Source organism: Panthera uncia (assembly GCF_023721935.1).
Source record: "Panthera uncia isolate 11264 chromosome C1 unlocalized genomic scaffold, Puncia_PCG_1.0 HiC_scaffold_3, whole genome shotgun sequence".
In the NCBI taxonomy this organism is placed as follows: Eukaryota; Metazoa; Chordata; class Mammalia; order Carnivora; family Felidae; genus Panthera; species Panthera uncia.
The window spans coordinates 50,550,816-50,564,771 of record NW_026057584.1 but is presented as its reverse complement, the minus strand read 5'-3'; the positions used below and the strand labels follow the sequence as shown (position 1 = coordinate 50,564,771).

At 34.2% G+C, this 13,956-nt stretch overlaps 1 protein-coding gene across 2 annotated transcripts in view; it reads left to right on the top strand.

The window, feature by feature from the left end:
- The window catches only part of DNAJC10 (DnaJ heat shock protein family (Hsp40) member C10), a 52,497-nt gene that overhangs the window by 29,088 nt on the left and 9,453 nt on the right, over nucleotides 1-13,956 (top strand). For both annotated transcript variants that reach the window (XM_049615388.1, XM_049615389.1), the window contains exons 12-18: nucleotides 396-509; nucleotides 2,956-3,070; nucleotides 7,925-8,052; nucleotides 8,346-8,462; nucleotides 11,521-11,622; nucleotides 12,656-12,811; nucleotides 13,763-13,896. In XM_049615388.1, the coding sequence (XP_049471345.1) occupies nucleotides 396-509; nucleotides 2,956-3,070; nucleotides 7,925-8,052; nucleotides 8,346-8,462; nucleotides 11,521-11,622; nucleotides 12,656-12,811; nucleotides 13,763-13,896 (866 nt within the window). The remainder of the gene's footprint in view (nucleotides 1-395; nucleotides 510-2,955; nucleotides 3,071-7,924; nucleotides 8,053-8,345; nucleotides 8,463-11,520; nucleotides 11,623-12,655; nucleotides 12,812-13,762; nucleotides 13,897-13,956) is intronic.

Sequence of the window (13,956 nt, the reverse complement as noted above, 5' to 3'; positions counted from 1 at the left end):
TTTGCAGTAGAATCAACTTCTTTTTTCTATTTCTTGATCCCAGAGCCTTCCAAGTCGTATCCCTACCAAACTGCTAAGCCTAAAAATAGTTTACTTCCCTATCCCCAAATTTTTAGCTATATATCATTAAAATTAGATACATTTTTTGGTACAATTGTCTGCTTTAAGATTTTATAACTTAGTGATTTTTATCTTCTTTAGTAGAGGATTGATTTACATTGCATTATTGCAAAGAAATACACAATAAGCATAAATGGGTCTGAATTTTAGACAGTATTTTGAAGTAATGGGTAGGTGGCTAAAATTTAGGTCAAAGAAATAAAGATTAGAACCCTTAGAATTTCTTGACTCTGACATTATTTTTCACTTTTTCCCCCCTTTTTATCACTTCTAAGGATCGATTGGCTCATCATCGGTGGCTCTTATTTTTTAATTTTGGAAAACATGAAAATTCAAACGATCCTGAGTTGAAGAAACTAAAAACTCTACTTAAAAGTGAACATATTCAAGTAAGGAAAATGTATTCTGCCTAGCCTTCTGCTAGTGTGCTTTCCTACTAATTTAATATATAAAGTTATATTTTAAGGAACGTAAAAATGTTTATTTGAGATTCTAGGTTAAGAAACTCCTAAATGCTTTTGTTCTTCTTTTGTAGTTTTGTTTTTCTGTTAAAAACCAACAGCGATATCTAAAAGCAGTTAACTTTCATTTCTCTTGGATAGTTGGCATGTGATATATCTGTATCAGAAAATTTTTCTGAAATGCATACTATAGAAGAATGTCTTCTCCTTTTTACAATTCTTGTTTCTTGGGGCATCAGAGGGGCTCAGTCGGCTAAGCATCTGACTCTTGATTTCCGCTCAGGTCGTGATCTCATGGTTCAGGAATTCGGGCCCCGTGTCAGGCTCTGCACTAGCACAGAGCCTGCCTAGGATCCTCTCCCTTGCTTTCTGCCCCTCCCCCTCTCATGCACGCATGCACTCTCTCAAAATAAATAAACATTTTTAAAAAATAAAGTAAAATTTGTATTTCTTTAATTTGTAATCATAGTTTAAAAATTAGGATATATAAAGAACAAAATGAATTAAAACAAATATTTAAAAATTACCCATATTCTCACTACTATTAATGGCTCTCCTACAAAATTTACTGTGTAACCTCTCAGACTTTTTCTGCATATGTTGTAGTATGTGGGCATAGGGATATATGTGCACATACATACATATTGTAATGGCCATTGTGATAGACATACATGTAAATTTATATATGAACTTTTTAAATAAAAATGGATTCACTATTACAGTAGTCCCTCCTTTATCTGCAGGAGATATGTTTTAAGATCCCGAGTGGATGCCTGAAACCACAGAGAGTACCAAACCCTGTATATATTATGTTTTTTCCTATACATACATACTTATAATAAAGTTTCATTCATAAATTAGGTGCAGTAAGGGATTAATAATAATAAAATGGATAATTAAAATAAAAGTTATGTGAATATGGGCTCTCTCTCAAAATATCTTACTGTACTGTACTCTCCCTTGTGAATTGATATGAAACCGTAAAGTGCTTACATGATGAAATGAAGTGAGGTGAATAATGTAAGCACCATGGTGTGTTGTTAAGTTACTCCCGACCTGACAGTGCTTTAGAAGAGAATCCTGTGTTCTGGACTACAGTTGGACAAATGGAAACTGAAACGACAGAAAGTAAAACCACTGATAAGTGAGGAACTACTATATTCTCTTTTGTAGAATTTTCCATTTGACAATGTCATGTATTTTCTTAAATGCCTTATAAGGTCCCTTATGCTTTTCTTATATGCATATGTATATATTTATATGTATATGTGTGTGTGTGTGTGTGTGTGTATATATATAAATTTAGCCTTTAGGGATGGTGATCAATATATATATTATTAAATATATATGATGGTAAATATATTTAGATATTTAATCTATGCTAAATAGATGATAAATATCATATTTAAATATATATGATGATAAATATAGATATTTGATGATGAATATAGATACGATAATAAATACCTATATTTATCTTCATATAGATACCATCATCCCTAAAGACTAGGTAGTATTTCACTATATGATTACACCATAATTGTTTAACAGATCCATCTTATGTTTTTTCTATTTTATGTCAAAAATACATACCGTAAAAATGCAGTATGAGGAATTTTCTTAATCAAGATTTTTTTTTTTAATTGTCCTCATTACCAGTGTCCTCCATAATGTTTATATCGTTTTGTATTCTTACTGGCAATATGTGAGTAGCCATTTCTCCACACCTGTGCCAATCATGATAGTATCATTTTTTGTAATCACCATTCTTATAGGCCAAAAGTGATATATTAATAATATTCATTTTCATTTATTTGCTTTCTAGTGAGGTTGAAAAAATCTTTTGTGATTATTAACAAATCATAATTTTTCTATTTTCTCTCTGTCTCTGGCCTGTTTTCTTTCTTCTGAAAGGAGATTTATCTTTTTATTTCTTAGTGGATCCTCTAAAATCTTGCAAATATTTTTTCATGGTTTATCATTTGCCTGTTAGTATTCTTTATGCAATTTTCTTTCACACTGTATGAAATTGTCAACCTTTCTCTTATTTCTGCTTTTGAGGTCTTAAAAAGTTTTCTATCTCTCCCACTCCAAGATTATATAAGTGTCTTCTGCATTATCAGAAGAGTGGATGTCTTAAGCAACTTCATGTTTTCTAGAATATTTTCTCTCAAGTTTTTGAACTCTCTAGGAGGCTTTGTTTTTCCTTCACTAAACTTAGTTTCAGTGTTCATTGTAAATTATTTCTATCTCTTATTTTCATGGCCAGTTAACTTCTGTTTAGAAACTGTTAGAGCAATGGCATTTCTTTATGAATATTTAAAAAATTAATATATAAGATTTTGTTTTCATCAAATTAAATTTTCTCCTTTAGGTTGGCAAGTTTGACTGTTCCTCTGCACCAGACATCTGTAGTAATCTCTATGTGTTTCAGCCATGTCTAGCAGTATTTAAAGGACAAGGAACCAAAGAATATGAAATTCATCATGGTAAGAAGGGAAAAATGATAAAAATGTGTATGTATTTTCAAATAATTTTTTATTTGTACTTTCTACCTCTTTAATTATTTTTTAACTGAAATGTAGTTGACACACAGTATTGCATTACTTTCCGGTATACAACAGTGATTCCACAACTATGTACGTTATGCTGTGCTCACCACAAGTGTAGTTCTCATCTGTCACTGTATGGTGGTATTAATAATACCTTTGACTATATTCCCTGCTCTGTACTCCATGACTTACTTAATTCCAGAGCAGGAAGTCTAGCCCCCACTCCAATTCACCCATCCCTCCAATTATCTCCCCTCTGGTAATCACCAGTTCTTTGTGTCTATGAGTCTGTTTCTACTTTGTTTTGTTTTTTAGATTCCACAAAAGTAAAATCATATGGTATTTGTCTTCTCAAACTTATTTCACTTAGCATCATTCATTTTAGGTTCATCTGTGTTGTCACAAATGGCAAGATCTCCTTCTTTTTCATCGATGAGTAATCATATTCCATTTGTGTGTGTGTTGTCTGTGTGTATATACACATCCTGTTACCCATCTATTGATGTACACTTGTGTTGCTTCCATATCTTGGCTATTGTAAATAATGCTGCAGTGAGCATGGGGTGCATAGATCTTTTCAAATTTTGAAAAAAAAAAAAAAACAAATTAGTGTTTTTGTTTTCTCTGGGTAAATAACAGTAGAATTACTGGATTGTATGGCATTTTTATTTCTAATTTTTTGAGGAACCTCTATACTGTTTTCCACCTCTATACTGTTTGCCTACCAGTTCTTTTTTCTCCACATCCTTGCCAACTCTATTTCTTGCTTTTTGGTATTAGTTGTTCTGACAGGTGTAAGGTGATATCTCATCATGGTTTTGATTTGCTTTCTCTGATGATTAATGATGTTGAGCATCATTTCATTGGTTTGTTGTCCATTTATGTATGTGTCTTCTTTGGAAAAATGTCTCTTCAGGTCCTCTGCCCATTTTTAATTGGATTGTGTGTGTGTGTGTGTGTGTGTGTGTAGAGTTGTAGGAGTTCTTTATATAATCTGGATATTAACCCTTTATTAAGTACGTTATTTGAAAATATCTTCTCCCATTCAGTAGCTTGGCTTTTTTTTTTTTTTTTTTTTTTTTTTTATTCCTTCACTGTGCAAAAGCTTTTTATTTTGGTGTAGTCCTAATAGTTTTTGCTTTTGTTTTTCTTGCCTAGTAGACAGGTCTAGAAAAATTGTTGCTAAGGTAATGTTGGAGATTACCACTTAACGTTTCCTTCTAGGACTTCCATGGTTTCCGGTTTCCCATTTAGGTCTTTGATCCATTTTGAACTTATTTTTGTGTATGGTGTAAGAGAGTGGTTGAGTTTTATTCTTTTGCATGTAGCTGTCCAGTTTTCCCAGCACCACTTACTGAGGAGACTTGTCTTTTCTCCATTGTATATTCTTACCTCCTTTTTCAGAGATTGACCATACAAGCATGGGTTTATTTCTGGGCTCTCTATTCTGTTTCTTTGAACTAAGTGTATGTTTTTGTGCCAGTATCATACTGCTTTGTTTACTGCAGCTTTGTAGTGTATCTTGAAATGAGGGACCATGATACCTCTAGCTTTGTTCTTCTTTCTCAAGATTGCTTTGGCTCTTTGGGGTCTTTTGTGGTTCTTTTTACCTTGCTTTGTATAAACGTACTCACTGTAAATAACTTTGCTTTTATTAGTAAATAGGTTTCTTTTGGAGAAAGACATTTTGAATTATATTTAGTTGCTTTATTCTCTTTACTCTTCTTTTTAAAATTATTCACTTTTGGGTGCCTGGGTGTCTCAGTCGGGTAAGCTTTCGACTTCGGCTCAGGCCATGATCTGACAGCTTGTGGGTTCAAGCTCTGTGTCGGACACTGTGCTGACAGCTCAGAGCCTGGAGCCTGCTTCAGATTCTGTCTCTATCTCTCTCTCTGCCCCTCCCCCACTCATGCTTGCTCTCTCTCACACACGCACATGTGCTCTATCTCTCAAAAATAAACATTAAAAAAATAAAATAATTCACTTTTTTCTGCTATTTTAGTGTTTGAGCAAGAATGCTGGTGACATATCAGGTTAGTGCAGACTTTAAGGGTCTTGTGAACAAAGTAAACAACACCTATAGTTTTTGTTTCTAGTGTGCCAAATGTAGCATTTCAACTATGGGCATTTTTCAGATTTTTCTTCCACTAAACTACTAAATATTTCTGTGACTACTTTATCTCTCTCTGTCTCCTCATTTGGCCTGATTTTTCATGTTTGTTTTTGTGTTTTAGGTAGATCAGTTATATCTGGTCTAGAAGGAGTGGCCTTCTGTAGAGAGTGTCTTGTTGGGCCCAGAAGCCCAATCCCTCCTGGCCACCAGAGCCAGGTATTCAAGGGGGGTGTCCCCTGTGTGGCTGTGTGTGCCCTTCTGTTGGGCTGAGCCACATTTGCTGCGGGTATGCTGGTGGACTAGGTGAGAGACCCAGCCGTAGCTGCTGTGGTCATACTTATGGGGGGAGGGTTAGCTCCTGGCACAGCTAGCTTCAAGACTTAGTTCCTTGCTGGCTGTCAACCAAAAGCCTCAGTTCCTTATCACTTGGATCTCTCTGTAGGGCTGCTCACAGAATGACAGCTGGCTTCTCCCAGAATAATGATCAGAGAGAGATACACAGACGTAACAGCAATATCTATTATGTAATCTAATGTCAGGACACACCATCATATCCACCATTTGTTGTACCCTGGTACAACACGTACAACAATGGTGTGAGTACATGAGGTAATAGTCACTGAGGACTGCCTTGGAGACTGGCTACCACCAGAGCTAAGTATGGGTTACACTTAGGAGGAACAATCTTCTGAGGTAAGAGAAAGCAATCTCTTTGCCAAGATCTAAAGTGTAAGTAATGGTTGACCAAATGAAGAGTAGCAAGCATGTTCCAAGCACAGGAACCAGCACAAGTTCTCTTAGACTCTGAGATAAGAGAGAGCCTCATCCATTCTTAGAAAGGAGGATTTCAAGATGGAATTTTGAGTGTTTGAAAGGATTGAGACTTGAGGCTGGAGAAGGCCTCAGAGTTCCAAATTCTGTGTATCATCTGTCAGGCAAAGGAATTTGGACTTTATCCTGAGGGCAAAGCAAATGCTCTCAGATTTATGCAGACATATGATTTAACTAGTGTTACATTTTAGGAAAGCAACTGGCCACCTAGAATGGATAGAAGCACAATTAGAGGAAGGGAAGGCAGATAGAAACCTGATACAGTCATTCATCTAAGAGAAGACGGCTGCCTTATCTAAATAATGGTAATGTGGTTGAAGGGACTTAGACCAACCTTTAAATACAAAGTCAGTATTTATATATAAAGTCAGTATAACTTGACAATTGTTTAGATGTGGGGAAGTAAGAGAAAGAAGCCCAAGTTTCTGACATTCACTTGGCAATTGAGTGACTGTACCATTGAGTGAAGAGGAGAACACTGAGGGGAGGAGTTGATAGGGAGTAGACATCCCCAATCTGTAGTTGAATGTAGGCCTAGGCCTCAGGAGAGGAATTTGGGCTGAAAAAGGTAGATGTAAATAATCATCATATCAACGATAGTTGAAGCCTTCAGTGAGAATGAGCTTGTGGAAGGGTGAGTAGAGAGACAAGATCAGGGCCCTAAGGATGATCAAAGATAGAGGAATGTGTAAACCAGTTCAAGAAGCTGCAGCTACAGAGTAAGAAAAAAGCAGGAGAATGTGGTATCATTTATAATTGTATTTAAATAATTGTGAAAATATTTCTTCTGTGCTGTGAATTCTCTGAGGATTGTATCTTTATTCTTGCATGCCCTATGACATTTAAAACAAGGATGACACATAATAGGTATTTGACTTAATATTGCCTATTAAGTGAATAAGTCAAAGGGCACATGGGAAAATGGACCAAGTGCTAATTGAGAAAATCATTATTTGTCAAACCAAAGAGTATATTCTTTAGGCAATAGTAAATCATCAAAGTCCTTTAAGCAAGGAATAGTGTAATCAGACAAATGTTTTTGTAAATTAACTGTGGTAGCAATGAAAAAATGGATTAGTTACGAAAGATAGTACACAAAGACCAGCTTGGTTATTGTAATAGGCAAGACGGAATTTAGGCACTAGTCTAATTGGTCTTGGTCCATGGTACACCAGCAAAGAAAGAAGGCGAGTATCACTCTGGGAAATCTTAGGCACCTGGTGGATGATTATGCCAATGCCAACATAGGGAAGGTGAGAAAAGGAGCAAGTTTGGGGGGGAATAACTCCGATTTTAATATATTTTAAATGTTTACATGACATCCATGTAAATATCTTCACTGGGCAGTTGGTAATACAGGTTTTGAATTTGTAAGGGAGGTTGAGTTGGAAGAAACAGGTTTAGTAATTAGGCAACAGTAATAGCTCGGGTAAGCATAAAGAACACAAATAGGGGCACCTGGGTGGCCCCGGTTAAGCATCTGACTTCAGCTCAGGTCATGATCTCACAGTTTGTGAGTTCAAGCCTCACGTTGGGCTCTGTGCTGATAGCTCAGACCCTGCTTCGGATTGGGTCTCCCTCTTTCTCTGCCTCTCCCCCACTTGTGTTCTGTCTCTCTCTCTCTCAAAAATATATAAACATTAAAAGAATTTTTTTTTTTAAAGAACACAACAAATATTGCAATGAAGTGATTACTCTGCCTTTGAGGATGAAACCTCACCAAAATCAATTTGGTCAATAAGTTTATCTTCCTTTCTTTAATATTTTAAGTCTAAAAACTTTGAAATGTTTCTATGGATAGAAAGGCGGTACGTGAATTTTAATTTTTCTCTTACTCGCTTTCAAAGGAAAGAAGATTCTATATGATATACTTGCCTTTGCCAAAGAAAGTGTTAATTCTCATGTTACCACACTTGGACCTCAAAATTTTCCTGCCAATGACAAGGAACCATGGCTTGTTGATTTTTTTGCACCAGTAAGTTATTTTTATCTGTCAAATGTCAGTGTTTCAAATTTTCTCTTGTCACAGCAAAAAGACATTTGCTATATAATCTTGAACACTAGAATTGTGTTACTCAATTTTGGCCACTATCACATATTGCTTCTATGAGAGCAGGATTGTACTTGCCCCTCTAGGGATAAAATACACACACACACACACACGATTTACCACTAAGTATGATTTATCTAGCATATATTGCTTGTTGCAGAAATGTGGCTTTTTGTTTCATTTAGCTCAGCGCTTATGAATATTTTTTTCTTCCGTAGTGGTGTCCACCATGTCGAGCTTTGTTGCCAGAGTTACGAAAAGCATCAAAGCATCTTTATGGTCAGCTTAAGTTTGGTACACTAGATTGTACGGTTCACGAGGGACTCTGTAACATGGTAAGGCTAAGTATAAAATAGTTATTCTAATCAACATTTTTGTAAAATAGTTTTTAAGTTATACTGACAAAAGCTGTCTTTCAAATGTATATCTACATTTAGAAGAGTAACATTATTTGAACAAATAATTTCAACAAAATGATATAAAATTATGATTGGATTAAAACATGAGTAGACAACATAACTGAGTGAATGTAGACATGGTCTTATTTATCAAACTTGGGAAAATATTGTTTATTTGATAAAATACATGGTCATTCAAGTATTTAAAATCTTTATGATTTTTGACGTAATATCACTTTTGGCAGTCTATAGTTTTATTCTAGGTTTTCTTCATAATTCTCTTCTAAGTGTAGTTAGTAGCTAGAAATTTTAAAAATGAACAAGCTTTTTGAAACTTTTGTATACATAAAAATATGTTCTTAGGTTAATTAATATTCATTCTTCATTCCAAGAATAACTAGAAATTATATACCTCATGATGAAAGTATATAATACCACTTATAAAACATACTTGGAACAAGTATATGAAACCTAAATCAAATCAAGCTGTGACATCAGTGTTAAGGAAATCTAATGATAGAGGAACATGTTAAGTGACACCATGGGCATGAACTCTTCAAGTCCCAGCACGTAGAGGATTTTACAGGACAAACACCTAATTTACTGGACAGATGACATTGAAAAGCAGAAGAGATTAAAGAGACTCAAAAGACATATCCTTCAAATGAAGTGTTTAGGTCTTCTTGTTTGGATGCTGCTCAAACCAAGTGCAAAAAAATGAGCAAGGAATAATTGGGGAAATTTGAACACTGACAGGGTATCTGATAATTATCAGGAATTGTTCATTTTTAGATATTAAAATGACAGTGTAGTTGCATTTCAGGGAAAGTCCTTATATTTTAAATATACTGAAATATGGATGAAATGATAAATCATCTGGAATTTGCTTTAGAATAATCTTGATGTAGGGGTAGAGTTGGACGGGAGAATAGATGAAATAAGTGTGGTGAGCAGATGATTGTAGCTACAAGAGTACTTGAGAACTTATTGCTCTCTGATTTTGTGTGTATTTTAAATATTTTTTAAGAGGAAACTTTTTTAAAAAGAAGAAGAGAAAAGGGGGAAAGGGAAGGGAAAAGAAAACAATAGGTTTTAAAAACATAGTAGAAGTTAATGTAGGGTGAAATCTTTATGGCATCTGTGTAAGGAGTAATCTCTCAGTCCACACACACAAGGTAAAAATTAATGTGAATGATTTTAACTATATTAAATTAAAACTATTACCAAAGAAAAAGACACTATGAAGTTAAGACAACAGACTATTTGTAGCACTTGTAACTGATAAAGCATTAGTGCCAGAATATTTCAAGGCTACAAATCAATTTTTTTAAATAGACAAAATAAGAAAGTTTGTAGACTTTTTTTTTAGAAAAAGAATTCCAGCATAAAAAATGTTGCATTTCACTAGTCATCAGGAAAGTACAAATTACAGCAATCCATCAAATATACAAAAATTTAGAAATCTGACATTACAAGTATGTTGATAAATTATCCAGTCACACAATGTAATATCATAGAGCATTTAAACTAGGTCTATCTTTACCAGCATGGGTAAGTCTCAAAAATACAATGTAAGGTGACAAAAACAAGTGCATAATAGCTTACAGAGTATGACAGAATTACAGAAAATTTTTAAGTGCTCAAACATTTTCCTATACTGCCCAGGGATACATAAACATATCGCAAAGGAGGAAAACATCAGTAGAATGGATATATACTTATTTGAGGACATCAATTGCTCCTACTTTCATGAAGGAAAGCAAATAGGATCAAGAAAAAAGACCTAGTAATACCAGTGTGATAAAGAAGTAAATCTTCCTTAAATATAGGGAAGGGGATGTGTGGGTATTTGTTAGATGATTTCTCTCTTCATTCTGTTTGAAATTTAACTGAACTATGTTTAAACAATAAGGCCTTTGGTTTTGAATGTCTTATATGTGACTTTGAAAAGATGCTAAGCAAGACACAAACTTAATGTGATAAACAATAATTATCTTAATTTGAATTCTTCTAGTTTTTCTTTTTATCTAAACTATTAAATATTCTTTAGATAATTGAGTAAAATGTAAGGATTTAAAACTGTGGTGTCAAATTCACCTGCAGTAGAGGCCAAGGGTCATTACTCACTAATGAGTAATTAGTTGTTGTGAAGAATAGACTAGAAACTACATGTTTAAGTGCTAAAAAGATTCCCAACACATGCTAATCAATCACTAAGTAGATTAACAAAACAACAATTATATCTGAGTTATTTGAATTTACACTCATTTTACAAATTTGGATAAATATTTCCATTGTTTTTCCTAAAATTATTTTTTAATCCTAGTCAATTTCAGAAAATTCCAATTTTCTACTGAGTGCTTATCAACTTTAAGGATGCAAAGTTTAGCTATAGTAAATTCACAAGATAGCCTTGTTAACTTTTAGAAAAGTTAAAACTTCGAAGAAATGCTTCCTGGGCCAGTGTTGATGTTACTCTGAGGAGGAACTTAACAGTATTTTGTACTATAAAAACTACCTTGAATGATGAATAAAAGATGGCCATATTCTTAGGAAATGAGTCACAATTCCTTAAAATATGGTTGTATACACATTATTATCCTTGCTCCTTTGTTTCCTTTATTTTCTTCTAGACAAATTGGAGTATTATGGTTTCAAAAACTCAAGCCAGAGATTAGCCTACTCTTTACAGCCTTATCCTCTTGGTTCAGGAGAGTAAAAAGGGCCCACACTCATAATTAGCCTTGCTCACTTTTCAGTGTTTCATTGCCCGTGGATTCTGTGGCTAATGGAGTAGCTATAAAAAGGGTAATTTATCAGTGCAACTGTAAATCCATTTTCTTTGCCAAATTTGGCCAGGCTAAAATTTTGCAATAACCCAGCAATTTAGCAATGGACTTTTTAAATGTTGTTACTTAAAAGCAAGCTGGTTATGAATTTGAAACCAATAGGTAAAATGCATAAAATCTTTCATTTGTATTCTCATTCCTAACAGTATAACATTCAGGCTTATCCAACAACAGTGGTATTCAACCAGTCCAACGTTCATGAATATGAAGGACATCACTCTGCTGAACAGATCTTGGAATTCATAGAGGTATTTTAAATTAATTTAATTTATAGTATTGTCAATTGTAGAGGTAATTTAAATCATTATTTTGAAACAGCGAGCAAGTGAGGGAGGGGCAGAGAAGAAGAGAAAGAATCCCAAGCAGGCCCCATGCTGTCATGGCAGAGCCTGATGCAGGGCTTAATCTCTTGAACCGTGAGGTCATGACCTGGGCCAAGATCAAGAGTTGGACATTTAACCAACTGAGCCACCCAGGGGCCCCTAAATTTTTTTTAAATAGTTTTTCATTTTGTGCTGTATTATTTATTATTATTTCCCCAGTGAAGCTAACACTTTTGTTAATATTACCCCATCATTGTAGACTAAAGCTTTGTTAAAACAGTATTTGGAGCAAGTGAGCTGTTAGGGAAGTTGTACAGTATCTCCATTCAGACTGTCAGGAAAATATAGAATAGTAGGCTTTTCAGTAATAATTAGAGGGTTATTTCCAAACCACTCATTGGTTCTAGAATAGAACTATATGGCCTTTGTAGACATCTAGGCACTTCTAAGCTTTTTGTCCCATCTCCGATCACCTTAAATACAGTTGCCTCTTTTCCCTACCTAAGATGATTTTAATGATACATAATAGCAAGAAAATATACCTTGATTTCAGAAGATTAATGGGCAAAGTCTAAATTAATTAGGAATCATTTGTCCTTTTTAAAATAATTCACTTTAGATTGTATTTTAAATATAAATAAGTATATTTTGATTCTTCAGAAACAGGAATTTTGGGGGGCTTCTGTGTGTCTCAGTTGGTTGAGCATCCGACTCTTGATCTCAGCTCAGGTCATGATCCCAGGGTTGTGGGATTGGGCCCCGTGTTGGTCTCCAAGCTGAGCATAGAGACTTCTTAGGATTCTGGCTCTCCCTCTGCCCCTCTCCCCCACTTGTGCTCTCTCTAAAATTAAAAACAGAAACAAAAATAAACCAGGAACTTTTCTAAGTGATAACAGTTTGTCAAGAATGTATCAATACCTTTTTATATCAGTTATAATGAAAGTTAAATTCTCTTTAGGATCTTATGAATCCTTCAGTGATCTCCCTGACACCCACCACTTTCAGTGAACTAGTTAAACAAAGAAAACATGATGAAGTCTGGATGGTTGATTTCTACTCTCCATGGTGTCATCCATGTCAAGTCCTAATGCCAGAGTGGAAAAGAATGGCCCGGGTATAGTACAGTAGTTTATTTAAATCTTAACATTTAGCATTAATGTGTATTTAACAGAATTGTTTTAAAACGGAGATGAACCCACCTCTAGATTATCACTCCCAATAGCTTTAATTACACCACTTAGATTTCAACTCTGTTTCTGTCTGATAGGTGAATGGTAGAGTAATCTACCCTTACTTTTTCCTGTGTCACTTGTTTGGTATGTATCTGACCAAATTTCTGCCAAAGTCAACCCAAAGATCCCTTTATTTTCTATTAAAATTTTTCTACTCCTTTATTTTTAGAGCTTAACAATACAGTTTCTTCACAATATTGTGGGACTTAAAAAATAGCTTTGATCAGTAAAACATTTGGAATTTTAAGATTTCCTACAAATAGACATAGTGTTATAAATCATGAAAGATTGGGGAAAAGTTATTTCAATATGAGAATGGAAAATGAAATCAACTTTTATATTTCTAAGAAAAAATGAACAAATGGAAGAGTTAAAAGTGATTTCTAGTATTTAACATTTAAGATAATACAATTTTGTGCTCTTCTCAGTAAAATTTTTAAATTCAAGCATGAGTCAGTGTGCTGCAATGCATGTCTCTATTTGAAAAATAACTCTTTGAAATACCATTGCAGAGGTCTTCGTTAGTTCCTGGTTTCTAACACTTAAGTTTTAGAAATACTTCATTTCCCCCCATAAGGTACATGTATGAAATCTGTTATTTAATCTGCAGTAATTGTAGTAAGGTCTTAACTGCAACGTTACATTTTCAGTTCATTACTATATATATTCTGTTATGTTTTAAACCCTTACCCATTTTTATTTGGTGAAAATCACTGGTAAATAATATAAGAACCATCTCAAAATGATGATTTTTCTATTGTAAACATAGTTATGGAGGTAGTTTTATTGTTATCACTTTGATCTATTTTATCTCTCCTTTTTCTCTTTTATAGACATTAACTGGACTGATCAATGTGGGCAGTATAGACTGCCAACAGTATCATTCTTTTTGTGCCCAAGAAAATGTTCGGAGATACCCTGAGATAAGATTTTTTCCCCAAAAATCAAATAAAGCTTTTCAGTATCAGTAAGTGTTGCCTAAAATTTAAAGACATTTATTATAACCACTTATTTAGACAGTTAAAAT